The 21,127-nt window shown below is 38.3% G+C and overlaps 1 protein-coding gene across 2 annotated transcripts; it reads left to right on the forward strand.

Moving 5' to 3' along the window:
* Window positions 1–1,762: 1,762 nt before the first annotated feature.
* On the forward strand, window positions 1,763–19,842 carry UBXN8 (UBX domain protein 8). Of its 2 annotated transcripts, XM_027962726.2 has the most exons (8): window positions 1,763–1,856; window positions 6,876–6,998; window positions 7,794–7,864; window positions 9,521–9,643; window positions 10,418–10,555; window positions 12,200–12,241; window positions 17,100–17,174; window positions 19,255–19,842. In XM_027962726.2, the coding sequence occupies exons 1-8, from the start codon at window positions 1,769–1,771 to the stop codon at window positions 19,420–19,422; spliced, it is 828 nt and encodes a 275-aa protein (XP_027818527.1). In that variant the 5' UTR covers window positions 1,763–1,768; the 3' UTR covers window positions 19,423–19,842. The 2 variants fall into 2 exon arrangements, with proteins under 2 accessions (XP_027818527.1, XP_042097366.1); XM_042241432.1 differs by lacking the exon at window positions 10,418–10,555.
* The last annotated feature ends 1,285 nt before the right edge of the window (window positions 19,843–21,127 follow it).

The raw sequence follows: 21,127 nt of genomic DNA on the forward strand, positions 1-21,127 counted from the left end.
ACCATTCCAACCTAAATTTGAAAAGCCTTATAAAAATCATCCTTGAATTCCCCTCTAAGATACTACAAAAATTATGATACATCAGTGTTCTCCCTTAATGCAGTGAGAAACTTGGTTTTAGTTGAATAGGTTAGTTTGGTGGTCTGGCGGGAGGAAGGGGTGGATAGAAGTAGGTAACTGCGGTGAAGAGACTTCACAATCAACAAAGTTTGGGAAATGTGTTACAACCTCAGGCAAATCTTAGAGTATGTGGGAAGCTCCACTTTACTGTTCTGACAGACTCATTGCTGTCATCAACAGATTATACTAGGAATACAGAGAGAGGAAGCAAAATGCCTAAACAAGGAAATCACACCAAAATGAAGACAGTTAAGTGTGGAACTTCCTTTCTTTCCTTTTTTCATGCAGACAAAAAAAATGAGAGCTCTGAGTCAATATAGTTAATTACTTCATTGGTATGCCATATGAAAATTTATAATACTTCATCTAGACTGATTTTGAGATTGTGCCCTCCTATTTTGCACCTTCACTTCCAGGATAAAGTTCTTAGCTTACAAAGCCAAGCCCTGTGTGCTCCTAACTGCCTACCTCTAGGCACCTCCACTCAAACTTGAAACTGCAATATTTTAATTCCTGGCTTTTCTGCATTCAGTTTCCTAAACTTGAAATCCCACTCTTCCTCTTGCCGCCTTTCCCAATTCCTAACCTTTAGGACATAATTTAGGCATGATTTCCTTCAGGAAAGCCTTCAAGCCCTCGCTGGGGATAGGGTTCTACAGCCACGTGCCCATCCTTATCACAACACTCAAGCACTCACTGTATTTATCTGTTTACAAGGCTACTAAACTGAGTTTCTGAGCTTCCTGGGGGCAAAGGAAGCTTACTAACTTACTAATTTACACGTATTTGAGTCTCATAAATCCTCCGGGCACCAGACTGTGGGGCTCAATAAATGTTAGCTAAACTAAATGCCAGGGTGGGAAAATTGATGGCTAGGTCAGAAAATGAACTTTCAAAGCATGAAAGCTTGTAACCTGCAAGGATCTCCCTAGCTTAATTGCGCTGTAGGTTGGCAGCAGCGACCTGGAGGTGAGTCACGGGATGGCAATGAGGTCACAGAACTGTGAAGCTGAGTTAAGTCTTTAACAATAACCCTGCTGGCAAAACTAACCCAGAGCGGGGAAGGGGTGGCGGGTCTCCAGGATTAGGTGCCAGGTCCCACTTTTGAATCGTCTTTCCACAGGAACCAGAGACCACGAAATGGGCCGGAGACCATTGAGGCGATGAAGAAGGTGCTTCGGCAGAGTGGCGCTCAGTTGCTCCGACCAAAAAGTTCACAAGCACCCTCTACCGACACAAGGCCAAAGCGCCAGGCTGCCTCCTCACAGCGTCAACTGCCCGTACCCTTTCTATTACGCCTCATTTTACTCTTGACAACTCTTTTTCACCTCCGGAATCCAGGTGCGGCCAGCCTCGCCAGAGCCCACGTTTGACTTGACAGCGAGCACGTTTGACAGGACTTGACTAGGCGGGCGCCAGCGAGGCCTTCTCACCGCCCACGTGACGTGAGGTGTCCTGCATTTGTTCTAACGCTACAGATTATGAGTTCAAAAACCTGGGCTCATCTCAATCTGACCAACGACTCGGCTTCAGGGTCTAGCTGTTTTCCAAATTCCTCCCTTAACAAGGTCTCCCTCCACTCCACTTTCCCAGGGAAGCGCAGCCGGAAGGGGCGGGCCTTCCGCCCGGAAGCGGGGCTCCCATCACTATGGCTTCTCGTGGGGTTGTTGGTATTTTTCTACTCTCTGCTCTCCCCCTCTTGTGTCTGGAGCTCCGGCGTGGGATACCAGATCTGGGTAAGTGTTGGCTTTTCCATTTTGACCCTCATACTCGGGTAACAGCCCCATGAACACTGCAATGAATTTCCGTTTCCCAGCCGCGATGCCTCTGGGTGGCTTTGACTACGACTCCCAGGTTGCACCGCGCCGGCCTCCCTCTTCCGGATCCAGGTCTGGATCGGGGTCCGGGTAGGGGTCTGGTAGGGGGAAAGCAAGATTCCCGCTGCATTGAGGAAGTTGATTGCCGGTGGCTGAAAAAGTCGCCCTTGATCTGGTGAAGTTTTGAGTGTAAGGGAACAGAGGCAGAAAGCACAGGAACAAACATATACAGGACTTTCAAATTGTGTTGAATGCTCAAAAGGAAATAAACTGACGTGAGGTAAACCTGCTGAGGAATTTAAGCCGAGATTTAAATGATAAGGGATCAACCCTTTGAAAAGCCGGAAAACATTCCAGACAAAGAAATTGCGACGCATTGGCGGAAAAGGATGAAGACCATTGAGGCTGGATCAAGGAGACCTAGAGGGAGATTGGCTCAAGATAGTATCAGTAACATTCATTTAGCACCAAATTCTAAATACTGTTCATTATTTCATCTAATCCGCTTTACAATCAATATGAAAAGGCAAAAAGATGGGTACTATTATAATCCCTATTTTTGTTGTTCAGTCGCTAAGTGGTGTCCGACACTTTGACAGCGACCCTATGGACTTAAGCACACTAGGCTTCTTTGTTCTTCATTATCTCCTGGAGTTTGCTCAGACTCATGTCCACTGAGTCGGTGATGGCATCCAACTGTCTCATCCTCTGTCACCCTCTCTCCTGCCTTCAGTCTTTCCCAGCATCAGGGTCGTTTCAAATGAATCAGTTCTTCACATCAGGTGGCCAAAGTATTGGAGCTTCAGCTTCAGCATCAGTCCTTCCAATGCACATTCAGGGTTGATTTCCTTTAGGATTGACTGGTTTTCTTCCTCTGCATTCCAAGGGACTCTCCGCAGTCTTTTTCAGCACAGCTGGAAAGCATCAAGTCTTGTCCTCAGCCTTCTTTATGATCCAACTCGCACATATGTACGTGACTACTGGAAAAACCATAGCTTTGACCATACAGACTTTTGTCAGCCAAGTGGTGTCTTTGCTTTTTAATACACTGTCTAGGTTTGTCATAGCTTTTCTTCCAAGGAGCAAGTGTCTTTTAATTTCATGACTGCAGTCATCATCCGCAGTGATTTTGGAGCCCAAGAAAATAAAATTTGTCACTGTTTCCACTTTTCCCCCATGTATTTGCCATGAAGTGATGGGATTGGATGCCATGATCTTAGTTGTTTGAATGCTGAATTTTAAGCCAGCTTTTTCACTCTCTTCTTTCACACTCATCAAGAAGCTGTTTAGTTCCCCTTTGCTTTCTGTCATTAGAGTAGCAGAAACTCAGATAATAGTGAGGTTAAGGGACTTCCTTAAGGCTTTTTAGAGGTCACTGGGTTCTGCGTGAAGAATGTTTTGCAAGGATGCTACAGCAGAAGCAGTGAGGCATGTTAGGCTTCCGAAGGAGGGAAGTCATGATGACAGTCGGCCTGGACTAGGATAACAGAGGAGGTGAAATGTGCATAGATTTGGGATTTTAGCCAAGTAGAATCAGCAGGGTTGTTGATGGATTAATTATTTGGGTGATGGAAAGGAGAGATTCAAGGATGACTCCTACATGTGGCAAAGAACAACTTCAAGCAGTTGGTGGTACCAGTGATAAAGTGAAGAATGAAAGGAAACGTGGACTGGTGGAGAGTTCGTTCATCTTTGGACATATTCAGTTCAGTTCAGTTCAGTCACTCAGTCGTGTCCGACTCTTTGCAACCCCATGAATTGCAGCACGCCAGGCCTCCCTGTCCAGCACCAACTCCCGGACTTCACTCAGACTCACATCCATCGAGTCCGTGATGCCATCCAGCCATCTCATCCTCTGTCGTCCCCTTCTCCTCCTGCCCCCAATCCCTCCCAACATCAGAGTCTTTTCCAATAAGTCAACTCTTCGCATGAGGTGGCCAAAGTACCGGAGTTTCAGCTTTAACATCAGTCCTTCCAAAGAAATCCTAGGGCTGATCTCCTTTAGAATGGACTGGTTGGAGCTCCTTGCAGTCCAAGGGACTCTCAAGAGTCTTCTCCAACACCACAGTTCAAAAGCATCAATTCTTCGGCACTCAGCTTTCTTCACAGTCCAACTCTCACATCCATACATGACCACTGGAAAACCATAGCCTTGACTAGATGGACCTTAGTCGGCAAAGTAATGTCTCTGCTTTTGAATATGCTATCTAGGTTGGTCATAACTTTCCTTCCAAGGAGTAAGCGTCTTTTAATTTCATGGCTGCAGTCACCATCTGCAGTGATTTTGGAGCCCCCCCCAAATAAAGTCTGACACTGTTTCCACTGTTTCCCCATCTATTTGCCATGAAGTGATGGGACCAGATGCCATGATCTTCGTTTTCTGAATGTTGAGCTTTAAGCCAACTTTTTCACTCTCCTCTTTCACTTTCATCAAGAGGCTTTTTAGTTCCTCTTCACTTTCTGCCATAAGGGTGGTGTCATCTGCATATCTGAGGTTATTGATATTTCTCCCGGCAATCTTGATTCCAGCTTGTGTTTCTTCCAGTCCAGGGTTTCTCATGATGTACTCTGCATAGAAGTTAAATAAGCAGGGTGACAATATACAGCCTTGACACACTCCTTTTCCTATTAATGATGTATTTACATGTCTGTCTCCCTTATTAAACTCACTTTTAAAATTGGCCACTATGAGAATTCCCTGGAATTGGTTAGGATTTGCACTCTCGATGCAGAAGGCAGGTGTTCAATCTCTAGTTGCTGCATGCATCCATAAATCAATGAATGGATGAGAAGGAAAGAGAGAGGGAAGAAGGGAATTAAGAGACCATGATGAAATTTAACTTTGTATATTTCCTCTCGTTACCCTACCTCCAAGAAGTCAGGTACCCAGAATGTTGCTTGAAATAAGAAATTAAAATAAAATGCCTTTTAAAAAATCTACAGACATTCTCTAGAAGTTTCCAGCCATATTGGACTCTAACAAGACCTTTATCTAAATGATAGACAGAAATGTTAAATTCACACTTATTCCAGAATCTACCTGCTTCCTTACCTTACAGAATTCACCATTACTCTGCTCATCTATAATATACTTTGCACTATTATTTGAGTCACTAGTCAATGAGAAGGTAGTTACTCAGGTTTGCAGAAGGAGATGTTCACACGATAAGCTCTGACCACAGGATAATATACTTCTTGAGCACAGAGGGGCCCCCCTCTTCTTTTTTTGTATTCCCATCACTTATCACAATATCTAATTTAATAAAAGTAAAAAATTCTAGAAAATGCAACTGGGCTCCTGGTAGCCTTTCCACTTAGTTTTATACATTTTTCACTTAACTCCTTTCTTCTAGAATCCTCTCACAATTGTGAACTGGTGGTTGTCTACTTTGGTTTCTTGTTACTGGTTCTGCAAATATCCAGTAACAGTATTTTAGTCTATTTTAAAAATCATCACATCTCAGTGCAACAGCTGCAGGGCTAGTTATGTTTGGACCAGGACTTAGAGATACTGCTGCTTTTAGCTGGAACTGCTAATTGAATTACCAAAGAGAATTCAGACATGTTCATTCACCTGTGCTATATTTTTGGACATTCTACTCTGTACAGTGCTGATACATTTTTACTTATACTTAAGCTAAGTGTTTTAATGCTGGTTCATCATGTTTGTTATCCTTTGAAGTGTCCTGCATATGGGCTCTTGAGCATAGTATAAACAAAACACCTCAACTTAATTAAAAAATTTCTTACTTGAGAGGTGTACACATAAATCTAGTTCTTCTGTATTCCCATTTGAAATTGCTTGCTTGTTAGAACAAAAAGCAGTGTTATGGAACATAAATTCCATAAAGCATTTGTTTCCCTAAATATGAATACTCTAGGTATCAAATTACTTTTGAAATGATCATAGTTACTCTAGAGTTAATTACATATCATATTGAACAATACCTGAATCAGTAGTTAATGCTGGCAAAGGTTGGAGGGGCTGTAATACAAAAGAAAGCAAAAAAACTTTAAACAAATTTAAATTGCTTATTTTTTAAGGATGATATATATATGCGTGTGTGTGTATATATATATGTGTGTGTGTATGTGTGCGTCTATATATGTTTTTAGTTAAAAAGAAAATATTTAAATCTGTATATATGATTCCTTTGTTAATTCTTAGTTATTTGACTAACTGCCAGCCCCCATCACACGGGTAAGATGGTTCCTCTGTACTTTTGCCTGGTAACTTTTGAGAATTACAGAACAAAACTAGAAATTTGTGGAGGGTGGAAACCATTTTTAATCCAACTTTATACGTACACTCTCTACCATTTGGCAAAATGTATTACACAAAGAAGGTACTTGTTACATTTTTGCTGGTTAATTTTCATTTGGTTAATAAAAATCAAGTACTGAAATTTTAATTTTTTCTAGGCAAACATGTGTCTAGTAAATTTACTTACAAATGATGAAGTAAATATTGAGCAATAGAGAAGTACAGAGTTGCATAATTTACCTGTGAGAAGAATTTGGTATTTCAGTGGGAGTGCCTTTTTTAAAATAGAACTAGAATCTGATAATAAGATACTATCACAATTTAATTCCCAATTATGTGGATTATTTTCTTTCCTTCTCTGGGCAGAAAGGAAACCAGAATTTATGCATTATTGATAGTCATATATTTATAATATAGCCAGTCACTCAGATTATACTTATATTCCTGAGAGATAAGATGTTCTAGAATCATTTTCTGAAAACTTGTTCTGGTAATGACAGTCATGAATTTTGTTGCCCAAAGGAGACTATATGAAAAATCTTAAAAGACAGTTACATACCTTAAATTTTACTCTACTTTTCTAGACAGATAATCTTCTAATGTATTAGTACTCATTATTAGTATCAAGAAAAATGTTTTGAATTGTAATTGTAATTTTTTTTAACCTTTATAAGGAATCAAAGATCTAATTTTGCTGTGTGGCCGGATTTTCCTACTGCTTGCTCTTCTTACATTAATTATTTCTGTGACTACCTCATGGGTTAACTCGTTTAAACCTTCCCAAGTTTATCTGAAAGGTAAGTTTACTGTTTATGCTACCCTTTTATACTTTTCTACTGAAATTTCTTTCCTTTATTCGAGAACTTTTGCACAATAAGCATCATTTTACCATTCATTTGTGCTGTGTAATTTTATGGTAGAGTAATACTTACAGCTTTAGTTAACAATTTTGAATGGGCTATACCCCAATATTTTTATGAGAAATTGTTCTTTTTTCTTGTATATACGTCTGAAACTATGTCATTTCTAACCCAAACTTTAAAAAGTCTATACAACAGCAGAGATCCCTTCTCTTGACATTCAGTGGCTTATAATCTAATATTGGTTAAGTCACTGAAAGGGTTGCCACTCACACCCCATGTTGAGAATCTAGGTGTATTGCTTTTACCGTCATGTCCAAGGGTGACCAGATAGCTAGAGCACAGTATTCTACACCTCATGTGTGGGAATGGGCTTCTGTAGAGCTGCTAAAACCCTATCCGGCACCTTCAGGAAAAAACCCCGCCATCATTATTCTTGAAGTCTCCCTACCAAAACTGTAACACACAACATTAATACATGTCAGAAAGTTTTTATTTCAGAACAGACCTTTTCCTACAGATTGACATTTCTTACAGAAAGAAATTTCTTGCAGATTTCTTTGTTTCAACTGTCTGTGTCTATTTGATCTTTATTATTTGAAAAATAAATCTGTTTTTTGAAAGCTTTTCTCTCCCCAAATGTGAAAATCTGCAGATTATTTTCAGAGAAAATAACATTCAACTTACAGATACATGGGAATTAAAAAGCACTTGTATGTTTTGATATCTTAGAAGAAGAAGAGAAGAACGAGAAAAGGCAAAAACTTGTGAGGAAAAAACAACAAGAGGCACAAGGTGAAAAGGTAAAGCCTACTGTTTGGAAAGTATTATATAGAGAAAATACAAAAATATCTGGGGGAATTTCAAATTTAGGTCACAACTGAGTGACTTTCACTTCACTTCAGAGAGCCACCTTCAGACTTCACGCCTGGCCTTACTGCCTATCACCCTTTTAGCCCATCTAAAAGAATTAAAAGGTATAAACATTGAGAAGTGAAAGTGAAAGTCGCTCAGTCGTGTCCAACTCTTTGCGACCCCATGGACTATACCGTCCATGGAATTCTCCAGGCCAGAATACTGGAGTGGGTATCTGTTCCCTTCTTCAGGGGATCTTTCCAACCCAGGGATCAAATCCAGGTCTCCCGCATTGCAGGTGGATTCTTTATCAGCTGAGCTACCAAGGGAAGCCCGTAATTCAGTGGCATTTAGAATATTCACAATGTTGTACAACCACTACCTCTGTCTAGTTCCAAAACATTTTCGTCATCCCAGAAGAAAACCCCAAACCCATTAAACAGTTATTTCCCCATTCCTCACTCCTTCCATCCTCTGGCAACCAACAATCTGCTTTCTGTTTGTATGGATCTGTCTGAATGTTTCATACAAGTGAAATCATGTAACATGTGACCTTTTGTGTCTGACTTCTTTCCCATGCCTAATGTTTTGCAGGGTTCATCCATATAGCATAAATCAGCACTTCATTCCTTCTAGGACTGAGTCATATTCCACTGTATGGATGGATCAAAATTTGTTTTTCTGTTCACTGATGGACAGTTAGGTTGTCCCCACCTTTGGGCTATTGTGGATAGTGCTGCTGTGAATATTTGTGTGCAAATATTTGAGAACTTATTTTCGATTCTTTGGGTGTATATACATAGAAATGGAATTGCTGGGTCATATGGTAATTCTATATATTAACTTCTTGAGGAACTGCCAAACTATTTTCCACACCGTTTTGTATGTCCACCAGCAATTTCTGAGGGTCTCAGTTTCTCTACATTTATTTCTGATTTTGGTAGTCATCTCTTGTTCTTAGTCAAGTTAAAGGTTTGTTAATTTTTTTTCAAAGAACCACTTTTTGGTTTCATTGGTTCTGTTGTTTTTCTATTCTATTCCCTGTTTTTATGTCTTCTTTATTATTTGCTTTCATGTGCCAGCTTTGTGTTTAACTTGTCCTTTTTCAAGATTTTTAAGATGTAAAGTTAATGATTTGATATCTTTTCTTCTTTTTTAATTAGATATTTATAGCCATAACTTTACCTCTGAGCACTGCTTTTGCTTCATCCTATCCAAGATTGGTTTTGCTAATTAGAAGTTGCATTTACCATGGATGATCATCTAACAGTTATTTTCATGATCTTGAAATATCAGGTAGCACTTGGGCATACTTATATCTCCAACCCTAGTAAGTTTTTGTTGCACTGAAAACCCATTAAAGGATGTATCAGCAGACTGCCATACAAGCAGAAGGATAGAAAATTTGTTTTTCTTTGCATTGTGTACAAATGCAAATTTTTAGAGAGTAGTGCAACAGTGGAGGATGTAGGTTTTTTGGCAAAACTGAATCAGTGTTAAAACACCACTTCTTACCTGGTTCTTATTTACAACTTTATAGACAATGTAAATAAAATCTTAGGGGTGTTAATGTATAGTCACCTGATTTTTTTTTTTTTTAACAGGTCAGCAGATACATAGAGAATGTTCTAAAACCTAGCCAGGAAATGAAGTTGAAAAAGCTGGAAGAACGCTTTTATCAGATGACGGGTGAAACCTGGAAGTTAAGCAATGGTCATAAACTTGGGGTTAGAAAATATTCTCATTTCATATTTTTTTAATCCTGCTATTGTTTATGTTCCCTTTAACATATACTAATTTTTTTAAAAATTTCAAATTATTATTCCAGTGTATTTTTAGGAGTCTTTATTAAGAATGCTTATATATCAGTTATATATATATATAGTTTTTATTGATCATATTTTTATGTCAAATGTTTAAGTGGTTTTTGGTGCCTAAAGAGCATATAACTTAGATCCTTGAAAAGTTCTAACTTAAGACAGTCTGAGAAAACTGTTGACTAAATCACATCTTTTATATGAGGGCATCCAAATCTCTTGGGTATTATAAGCTCACATTATATTCATTCTGTTTAGCTCTGTTTTTTGAAGCCAAATTGACCTTTGACTCTCTTCCTTTGGCATTGAGTATGAATTTTGTCATTTGCAAATGGAAGTTTACAATGTTAAGTTTTCTTTCAGCGAAAAAAGGATATTCATAAAGAAATTCATTTTTAGAGGAACTGGCTGCAGATTTTTTTGTGTAAGATGCTTTCTGTCCCAAAGACTTTTTTTTTGCTTTCTATTTACACTGTACCTCTCATCATCTCATAAAGAAGATGATCCAGTAGGGGTAAACAAGATTCTGACAATGAAGCAGAATGTTTGTATCCATTTCATAATGGTAAATCTGCCATGAAACCATCAAGGGTTGGTAAGAAAGTTAATGTGAAAGATGGCAACATAAAATACAACTGCTGTTGGTAGTGACTTCACTTCTGAATTGAGTTTGCTTTTGAACAGGGTGATGAAGATTTGGAGCTTGATAGTGAGAGTCAGACGTCTTTTGAAACATCAAACAGAGAAGCAGCAAAGAGACGGAACTTGCCTAAGACTGTAACCAAAGTTTTACCACCCACTGAGCAGCCCACGAAGAAGGAGGTTCATTACTTAATACCTGTTCACTGAGCTGTATCTGCGTGAAGTGGTATATTGAGGGAATCCAGATGGTGTCTTCATTAAGAATCACTTCAGCTTCATTAAGAATCACTTTTCTTGTTAAATACTAGCATTCTGAGCCAAACTTACAAGGAATCTAGGAAGGGAAATGATAGTACATTTAGTAAATAGTTCTTTTTAAGGAAGTAATTTAATTATGTAGAAACAAAAAATGCAATATTTACTAACGGAGACATTCCTTTGGGCAGCTAAGATACAAGAAGTCATATATTTTGTTGTTGAGTTGCTCAGTTGTGTCTAACTCTTTCTGACCCCATGGACTACAGCATGCCAGGTTCCTCTGTCCGCCACTATCTCCCAGAGTTTGCTCAAACTCATGTTCATTGAGTCAGTGATGCCTTCCAACCATCTTTTCTTCTGCTGCCCCCTGCTCCTTTTCCCTTCAGTCTTTCCCAGTATCAGGGTCTTTTCCAATGAATCGGCTCTTTACATCAGGTGGCTAAAGTACTGGAGCTTAGTTGAATGGCTAACGTTATTAACATGAATATATCATTGTCCTCAGTGCCCCTTTTAGGGAATGAGTTAGCAACCATTCACTCTGGAGTGATGTCCAGGTTTATTATTCCTTCTTTTCTTTCAAATCTTTAATCCTTAAGAAGACCAATTTGGAGCTGGTTAAGGTTGAAATAAGTGTATTTCTATCGAGTCTTAGGTAAAGCTGCTAAGCTGTGTATTCCCTAAAAGTAATTTCCAATGTATTGCTTCTCAGTCTGAGGTTTCCTGGTCCCTTCATGGAGCTTGAGGGTGGGAACTGGGTCTTTAAACTGTTTCTAACATTTGAAAAAGATCTAGAGAGCTACATGGACTTATTACATTTGTAAGATTCTTTGTTATGTGTTAATAGCATAGATTATCTCATGCTGATGGTAAATTCTAATTGACCATCACATATGTTTTTGATACCAAACAAAAAGAAATGATTTATTTAATAAATGCAATGAATATTTGTTAGATAAAATGTTATAAAATATGGAATCTATGGTATTAAAAAATAAAAAGCATCCCTTGAAGGTGAAATTGTTGTACAGTGTTTTAGTGAGAGAAAATGCTTTGTACATCTGGTGTTTTAATAGATTAACAGAAATAGGGAAATGTGGATAAATCATGAAAGCAACCAAAGTGGATGGTGGTTTTCCAGCCCCTTAGAAGGCACCAATAAAGAGAAATATATATGTACTCATCCTGATGCATATATGTGTGAACCTAAATAATCGAGGGGTTCTACTGAACTTAATTTTTATCCTGTTTCTTTAGTAGTACATTTTAATGTAATATCTTAGAACAGCATAAACATAATGTTCTTTAAATGTGTATAGATTAGCAGCTGTCATCTGAGTTTTTTTTTCAAATCCTGTTTTTATGATGTATTGTTAGCACAGAGTTGCTGATCCAAAAATGTTTATTGAGTCTCTCATTGTAAACATTTTATAAATGTATATTAAAAGAAAAGATTTCATTAAGCATAGATATGTCCAAACTCTATGTTGAAAGGAACTCTTCTCTTTGAGGTTATTTTTTTCTTCTTCTGTTTACATTCCTGTTACTAAATACTTAACTTTTCTTTAGGTTCTTGATTTTCCTGAAGAACCTCCTGAAACAGCTGAAGAAGTAAGCTTATCTTTTTTTTCTTTGAAAATCAATGTATTTTTAATTTTCTTTCACATCAAGTAAATACATCTTACCTACATTTGGGTTTAGAAAGAAAAAATAGTACAGTGTTTATGTGTTTGCACCATGATTAGGTCTTGTTTCAAATATGTGGTGGTATCAAATGCTTCAGTCAAGCCCTGTTTTGGAAGCCTGCTATCTGCTGAGCTTGTGTTTTAAAGCCCTCCCACTTCATCGGGCAGAGATTGGATATGTGGTTTTTTCCAGAATGTTAGGTCATCACATGAGTTGCGTATTAAAATAGAATCAAAAGAGGCAGATGACTTCAAATTGTAGTTTTTCCATTAAAAAGGAGAAAATGAAGGATGCAGCTACTTTGTAGGTGTTTGAATTGAAAGATGGTTTGCTGTTTGGGGTCAGGGTTGGACTGAATCCCGACTTGGCATTGTGTCCTCTGCCCAACTGCTTTGCCATAATCTGCGCCGCCTTCCTGCGGTTGCCCAGCTCAGTTTCACTAAGTCTCTAATGTACAGAAGCACATCTTTAAAGCCGTGAAATGGCGTAGGCAAAGGAAAGCTGGATGGTTTTCCATTTCTTGACTCTCAGCGACTGTTACACTCCCTGAAAACCATTTCTGAGGCAGCCATGAACGTGCTAACACATTTGCAGCACATAAGTTAGTATTTTGGATACTAAAATACTGAGGAAAATGCTGAAAGTCTTATAGAAATAGAGACAATGAAGTGTGCAATCAATCCCAGGAGAATCACAGTCCCAGAAGAAACACAATTTAAGAAAAAAAACCAAAGGTCTAATTCCTCCCTGTTACACCCATCACATCCACACCCATGATATGTCTGTCCTGACCCTCCTACATCCTCACCTCTCCTCAAGCTCTGGGTTGGTATCCGTGACAACCACTTAAAATACAGGAGTAACTAAGTACAGCTCAGGTTGACGGGGAATGCCTTTTAAGATTTTTCTCCAGCTTTAAAGCACATGACCTTATTCCTGCAGAACACCAGTGTGTCACCAGTGACAACAGACGTCAGGGGGTCAGTGAATCCTTTGAAATTGTACCTTTTTGTGACTACAGGTAGAAGGAGGGTGCTCTTCAGAATCTCAGGTCTGTGACCCTAAAAAGGTCAACACATCTCCACCTGGAGGCAGTTGGTGTTGCTCTCCACTTTATTAAGAGTTATTCATAGTCATTCCATTTTGTTTCTTTTCTGCCCTTTTCCCATACTTGACAGATGACCTTCTGTGCTACACTCATTAAAGTGTCTGTCACAGTAATGGAGTTTTAGAGCTGGGATGGAACCTCAGTCATGTTTCATCCCATCTCCTCAACTTGAGGCTGAAGCCACAGGCAGGATTTTGAGGTCCCTCCTGGGGGAGCCCAGGCCCTCTGGCTGCATGAGACCTCTGGGCTTAATTCCCTTGTTTACTCTAGAAACAATACTATCCCTATTTGCTTCTCCTTGCTCCTATTTGCTTCTCTTTTGGCCTTGCTCTGCTTTTTGGTCCTCTTTGCTATTTTTGGTTAATAAAGTCAACAAAATTATGGTAAAAAATTGTTACTTGAGAATTACATGTTACCTGAGAATCACATACATAGTATCAATCAGGTATAAGCAACTTTAAATTATATAATAAGGTTTTGTGAAGAATGCCACTAATGTATAGTTAATACCACTTGATACTTGTCTAGTATATTCTATTCTACACTAATCAAGAAAAGAAAATACATTTTGGAAGATTTTGATTCTGTCAGAATCATCACTGGGCAAGGTGTTTTCCACCTGTGCAGTTGCTACTGTGCATAGATTTCTTAGAATTCAAAGGATGAATTCCTAATTCCCTGCTAGCCATTCATCAGCCCTTATTTTTACCTCCCTGGATGACTCTGGGTGTCCCAGTTTATACTCCTTGACCTGGTCACCAACTCTTTGATCTAATGAGCTGTTTCTGAGCAGTTAGCCTGGTCCCTCCAGGTGTCTCTGCCTGACCTTTCCCCTCTGTTGTAGTTGGACTGTTTAATAATAATGAAAGTAGACATTAGGCGTGGAATGTCATCATCACGATAAAAGTTAAAAACAAGAAAAAGGAAGCATTCTAGTTTGGAGACTGTGCCTTTCCTACCTACCATTCACCCCATCACCCCAAAAAAGTGCTTTTCAAGTTAAAAAGGCATGCCTGGAGTTGGCAGTGAGCACTTTGCCAGTTACTCCAGATTTTAGGATGTTTGTCTTTGCCAGTCACATAGTCATACTTGTTTCTGGCTTTCTGCAAAGTACCATTTCGTATTTTGTCAACTTCGAAGCTTTGCTCTGATACCATAATCATGCTCTATCATCATACATAAAGCTTGCCCATCATAACTAATATATTTTAATCCCTAAGCCACACAGCTGTTTCATGAATCCATATATAAAAGAATAATTTCACCTTTAGCAATACTGGAGATTTTCATTTTCAGGACATTCTCTATTTTCTTATTAAAGTTAGGCCCATTAAGTGTGTGGTGTCACCCACAGAATCGAGGGACATCTTAATAAATCTTTGTTGCTCAGGGAAGGGACTAACATTCGTCTTAAAGGTTATCAGAACAGGGTGAAGTTTTCACTGTGTGAGTGTGTATCCTATATATGTAGCCTGTGGCTCTGCACGCTTTGCAATAACCATATGAGAAAATTCCTGTCATAGTGGAAGCCTCCTTGGACTTAGGAGCAGACTAATATGTGAGTGAACTAATGGCTGACACAGATTTCTGAAAGGGGGCGGTATCTGAAACAATGCCATTCTTAATCCTTATACTCTGATTTAAGTAAGTGCTTGTTATGTATTTCATATTACTACTATCGAAAGTTATAAGTAGTCTAGAATTCACAACAGAATAGTCACCACATGTTACTGTTCTACTTGTAAACTGAAAAGACAATAATTGTAGAATTTAAGATAATTTGAAAAGAGTTTTGTAAATCCTCATGTAATTACCATAACACCATAGCAACTGTTTTCATTGTTGCATGCTATCTTATTTCATTTTAAGGGGAGCCAAATTTTAATTAGTGCTGCCCCTTTTCATTTAGATTTCATTTAACAATCTGTGTTCGGGACAGAGATTTACTTTACAGTTTGGACTGTGTTCCAGGCCTTTGACCTGTTCATAGGTCAGTCCACTAGACTGTCAGTAATCTTAGGAGAAATTACATACCCACCTTTCACAGTAATTGTAATAATAGAACAGTAACTAGGTTTCGAACAGTGATTGTTCATTTCTCTTAAATATTTATCTAATCACAATGGTAAACATTAAGTCACTATATTTTAACCTTAGTTTCTTTGAAAGCATTTGGCCTTAATTCTCCCCGTAGATCATTAAAGTTTGAACAAAACCTCACTGTAAAAATTAGGTTTTATTGTTCTACAAATAAGCAAAATTGGCTTTTGTGATTGTTAGTTTGTGTTTTGTTTTATTATAAAACTTTCCTTTAGTAGAAGTAGTAACAGAGCTCAACATCGCACCAGTCTGGATGTGAATAAAACACTCTACCTGCTTGCATGGAAATATTTGCTAACGCGGCTTTCCTGAAGCGGGTGGGTGCTGCTATAAAACAACCATTTCCACCATTTCTGTAACTGTGCTGCCAAAAAACTCCCAGGACAGTTAGGATAACGTTCATAAAAGTTAAAAACAAGAAAAAGATAGCATTCTAGTCTGGGAAGTGTGCCTTTCTTACCCATAAGAAACACTTTCCATAGGACCATCAGAAAGGGTTTCCTGAGAATGAATAATGAATGTCAGAATTAATGACTAATTTGTCATCTTTTCTTTTCTTAAAATTGAAGTATAGTTGATTTACAATGTTGTGTTAGTTTCTGGTGGACAGCACAGTCATTCAGTTATACATATATACATATTCTTTTTCATTATGGTTTATTACAGGATATTGAATATAGTTCCCTGTGCTATACAAGTAGGACCTTGTTGTTCATCTATTTTGTATATAGTAGCTTGTATCTACTAATCCCAAACCCCTAATTTAGCCCTCCACTTTGGTAACCATGAAGTTTGTTTTATATGTCTGTGAGTCTGTTTCAATTTTGTAAATAAGCTCATTTGCATCGGTTTTTAGATTCCCCACATAAATGATACCATATGGTATTTGTCTTTCTCTTTCTGACTTACTTTGCTTATTAGTATGGTCATCTCTAGGTCTTTCCCACTCTTTTCTCTTTTAGAATGTTCTTTAAATTACTAGGATGTTGCAAGCTCTTTTTAGCTATTTAACACTTTCATCAGAGGAAAAATTGTGGGGGAACTCAATATGTAGAACAAAGCTGCTCCCAGGAAAAGGGTGTCTCCAAGACCCCCAGCAGCCAGGACTAACTCCAGGCTCATCTCTTGTTCTCATGAGGTAGACATGGTGCCCAGCCAACGTGATGGGGTGGCCTGGGTAACGTTTTGTTTCCTTCCAGTCCACTGTTTGTCTTGCCTGCAGACTCTGAGGTGGCTCTGGATCAACTTGGCTTGGTAAGGCCTCTTTCAAAGCCCAGCTGCAGTCTTGATATTGTCTGGGCAGACAGAAACCTCAGGTCTCTGGCGCCCTCTCTGGAAGACTCTGTCACTGGTTTCCTCAAGCAGTGGGAAGATATTTTTCAGGTTCAGAATTATTTCTGTGTTTAAGGTGAATTTTCTCTGGACCTTAATGTTGGCGTACAATTCTGAGAGCTAAATTTCTACAAAACCCCACATGAGTGCTTAGAACTAGGTACAGGTGTTTCACAGGAGTAGTGATTTTGGAATTAAAGACAGCCGTAGTCGGAATTCTCATCTGAACACTTTTTTCCTCAGGTCGTGACTGTAGCTCTCCGCTGTCCAAGTGGGCGTGTCCTGAGGAGAAGGTTTTTTAAGTCTTGCAGTTCACAGGTGAGGAAAAATCATATTTGGAGAAATATTTGTGTTGAATTTGGCAATAGTTTATTTCCATGCAGGGTGGATGTGTTGTCTGTTGTCTGCACTGCCATCAGCTAAAGATAAATGGGATTTATGTATACTTTATGTGACAGAAATTTGGAGAATTAGGCATGCTGAGCCTTCTTGAATTGTGATTTCTGCATTCAGATTTCAGTTCTTCCTTGTTTTAATTTGTTTTTAAATTATATTTTCACAGCTCAGTGGTAAGATGCTTTCAAATCTTTAGGAAGCAGCTATTATTAGCTCTATTCTTACTAGCCCTAATGGATTATTAATATTATTAATAATGTATTATTAATATTATTAATAATGGATTAATATTATTAATATAAGAAGCCCCACTGCTTGTGTTTTCAGATCATTCTCTAAAGCTTGTTTCTTTTTGTTCTAATAGACTTTTTTTCCTTTTAAAAACAATATTGTGTTCACTAGCAATGATTTGGAAAATATAGAAAACTAGAGTGAAAAACAATTTTGATTTGCCATCTGACACCAAAGCCAATTACTAATATGTTGGTGTATTTCTGATTTTAAGTACATTTGAATTTATCATTATGCATGCATTAAAAATCTAAGTAATTATCTAAATAAATTTCTCCTTATTGCTACATTTAACCTTCTATGTCTAGACTGCTATAAACTATAATAGGAAATATTAGTAGGTTAGACTACATAAAAATTTTAAATTCTATAAAGCTCATCAAGTTAAAAATTTGGCAGCAACAATTTAATAATTATTTATAAAGTAATGATTATGCTAGCTAGAGAAAAAAAACTTGCCTGGGAAATCCCATGGACAGAAGAGCCTGGTGGGGGTCCGTGGGGTTGCAAGAGTCGGACATGACTTAGCAACCAAACAACACTTTAATAAATATTTATAAAGTAATGGAGCTAAAAAAATTTGCTAGCTAAAAAAATTTGAAAAATTAAAAACCAAGTGATAAACATGAAAAGAATGTTTGGTCTCACTTAGAATCAGAGAAGTGCATATTAAAATGGATACCATTTTCAACCTATCAAATTGTCAAAGATTAAAAAGAAGAGTACCCAGTTTGGGGCAGTGTGTGCAGAAAACAGAGATTCTTATTAAATTACATTCACATTGTTCATGTAAATGTAATTTAGACTGCTGTTCTTGTGGGATAATTTATCAGTATATATTTTACAATATATCTTTTGGCCCAGTAATTTCATTTATGAGAATTTATTCTTTGGAAATAATGACAAATGATCAAAGGTAATAATATAAGTGATTATGTAGGCATTGGTTAAACTAAGGCTCATTCGTATATTGGAAAATTATGGCATTGTATGACATAATGCACATTTATTACATGGAATATCAACAGGGACATGGATGGTGGTAGAAGTCAAGGGTTACTTATAATTGATATAAGTATCACTTTGATATAAAGTCTAATTATTGATATAAGTTGATATATGTATAATTGATACCAGCATCCCCTGAGAACATTCTGTCATTCAGCTTTCTTCCTAAAGCAACACACCATCCTTTAGCAGTTTTAGTGGAAATTTGGACAATTACAGTGGGAATCTTTATGACAGGAAATGCAGTACATTCATAGGGATGGCCTCTTATCAAAAGGCAGAGTTTCTGGACCATGGACACGTCTGTTTTGACTGTTCCTGGGTAATTTTGATGTGGACTATTGGCTTTCATTGTAATCTAAATGACTTTTTTCCCAAATGCTAACCTTTTGTTCTTAACCTTTTTAGTGAATAATCTCCCCGTTCCCTATGATTGGAGCTTTCCTAATTGTTAAATGCTTCTGCTGCCTGTAGGTGTCAGTAGTCCCTAGGCCTTCTTTGAAACAAAAGGTTATCAAGGGTCATTCACATCTCAAAATTCATGGCATGCTGTTTTGCTTTAAACACTGGAAAGTTCCTTTGAAAGATATGAAAGTTCTGTTTCATGACTCCTAGGGGCATGATTTAACAATGAGAGATCATAAACTATCATGAGGGACACAACCGTGAGCAGTTATTTATAACGAAGCTTTTTCTCTTCTAGGTCTTGTTTGACTGGATGATGAAGATTGGGTATAGCACATCCCTATACAGCCTTTCTACTTCCTTTCCCAGAAGGCCTCTGGAAGTGGAGGGAGGCTGGTCACTGCAGGACATTGGAATAACTGTGGATACTGTACTCAACGTGGAAGAGAAAGAGCAGAGCAGCTAGTTTAGAAATGCCAACTAGCTGTTTTACATGAAATCAGTTACACCATGACCTTAGAGGACAATAGAGGATTCACATTAAAATCATGCCATATGTTGACTGAGCTCAAGGCCATAAACATTTCAATGTTGATCTCCATGGAAATGTATGGACATTAAGTATTACAAAAGGATTGCTCTCTACATATAATAATTAGGGAGTGTGCCATATTACAATGTACCAAATGAGGATGAGATAGAAATGTATACAGTAAGGTGCTCATTAATTTGTATTTTCCCCAGCTGACGTCATTTATCAGTTTCTTCTTTCATTGGCCTTGCCATAGTGAACATTTCACCATTCAAACTCTTTAAGGTCTTCTAAGTAGGAATGTTTAGTTTGCTGTATTTCCAGAAATTAAACTTTGAAAATGTTTCAAAGCTCTTTTTAGACTTCAGAGTTCTTTTTGATAGTAAACATTGTACTCATGTTTACTTAACTAATGTTTGAGATTTATTTTGCCTTGCATTGAACTGTAACATTTACAACATTCCAGGTGGATCAGTGTTTTAAAGATAAAACAAAGTGAAGGTGAGTTTTAAAAATATATCTGGGCACTTCATTTCCCTGCTTATACTTCTATAATGGTGTATTCACACTAATAACAAGTTCAAACTCCAAGGATGGTTTAAAGGCTGTCTATTCCAGCCACTCCCTTTCCCATGCTATCACTCTTTTTTTTTTTTAATAGATTTTTTTGTTTGTTTGGCCATGCCCCAAGCCATGTGGGAACTTAGTTCCCCAATCAGAGGTCAAACCCATGCTCCCTGTGAAAGGCTGTTGTTGTATTACGCAAAGACGCCAGGATTCTCGGCCCCCGGAGGAGAAGAATTTAATCTGGGGCCAGAGACGAGGCTTGATCACTCAGAGCTTTTGTGTAATAAAGTTTTACTAAAGGAGATAGTGGAGATAGAGAAAGGAGAAAGGAGATAGAGAAAGCTTTTGACATAGGCAAATGGTCACTGAAATGGAGAAAGAAGTCATACTGTGGGTGGCCTCATGGAGAGGCCTGTGTGGCAAGCAAGTGAAGCCAACAGCAAGGGGAAGGAGCTTGTGCAGTTATGTGGGAAATGGAAAATGCAGCTAACAAGGTATCTAGCTAAATCTATTTCTAACCAGAGTACTGAAAACATCAGCCTGTTTCTTCTTGCTGCTTATAGTAAACTGTGAGAAGAGAAGTTCAAGAAAGGACTTGAAAAGGAACCAGGGGTCACTGGTTTGGAAGATCCCAAATAAGGCCAGACAAAATGGCTTCAGAGCAAAGTTAAATCAAGGACATTCTCAGGAAGTGTGAAAGTGTTAGTCGCTCAGTCGTGTCTGACTCTTTGCGACCCCATGGACTGTAGCCTACCAAGCTCTTCTGTCCATGTGATTTCCCAGGCAAGAATACTGGATGGGTTCTGTTCAGTTCAGTTGCTCAGTCGTGTTGACTCTTTGCAACCCCATGAACTGCAACACACCAGGCCTCCTTGTCCATCACCAACACCCAAGTCCACCCAAACCCATGTCCATCGAGTCGGTGATGCCACCCAACCATCTCATCCTCTGTTGTCCCCTTCTCCTCCTGCCCTCAATGTTTCCCAGCATCAGGTCTTTTCAAATGAGTCAGCTCTTTGCATCAGGTGGCCAAAGTATTGCAATTTCAGCTTCAACATCAGTCCCTCCAATG

Source organism: Ovis aries, chromosome 26 (genome assembly GCF_016772045.2).
Source record: "Ovis aries strain OAR_USU_Benz2616 breed Rambouillet chromosome 26, ARS-UI_Ramb_v3.0, whole genome shotgun sequence".
Taxonomy (NCBI): domain Eukaryota; kingdom Metazoa; phylum Chordata; class Mammalia; order Artiodactyla; family Bovidae; genus Ovis; species Ovis aries.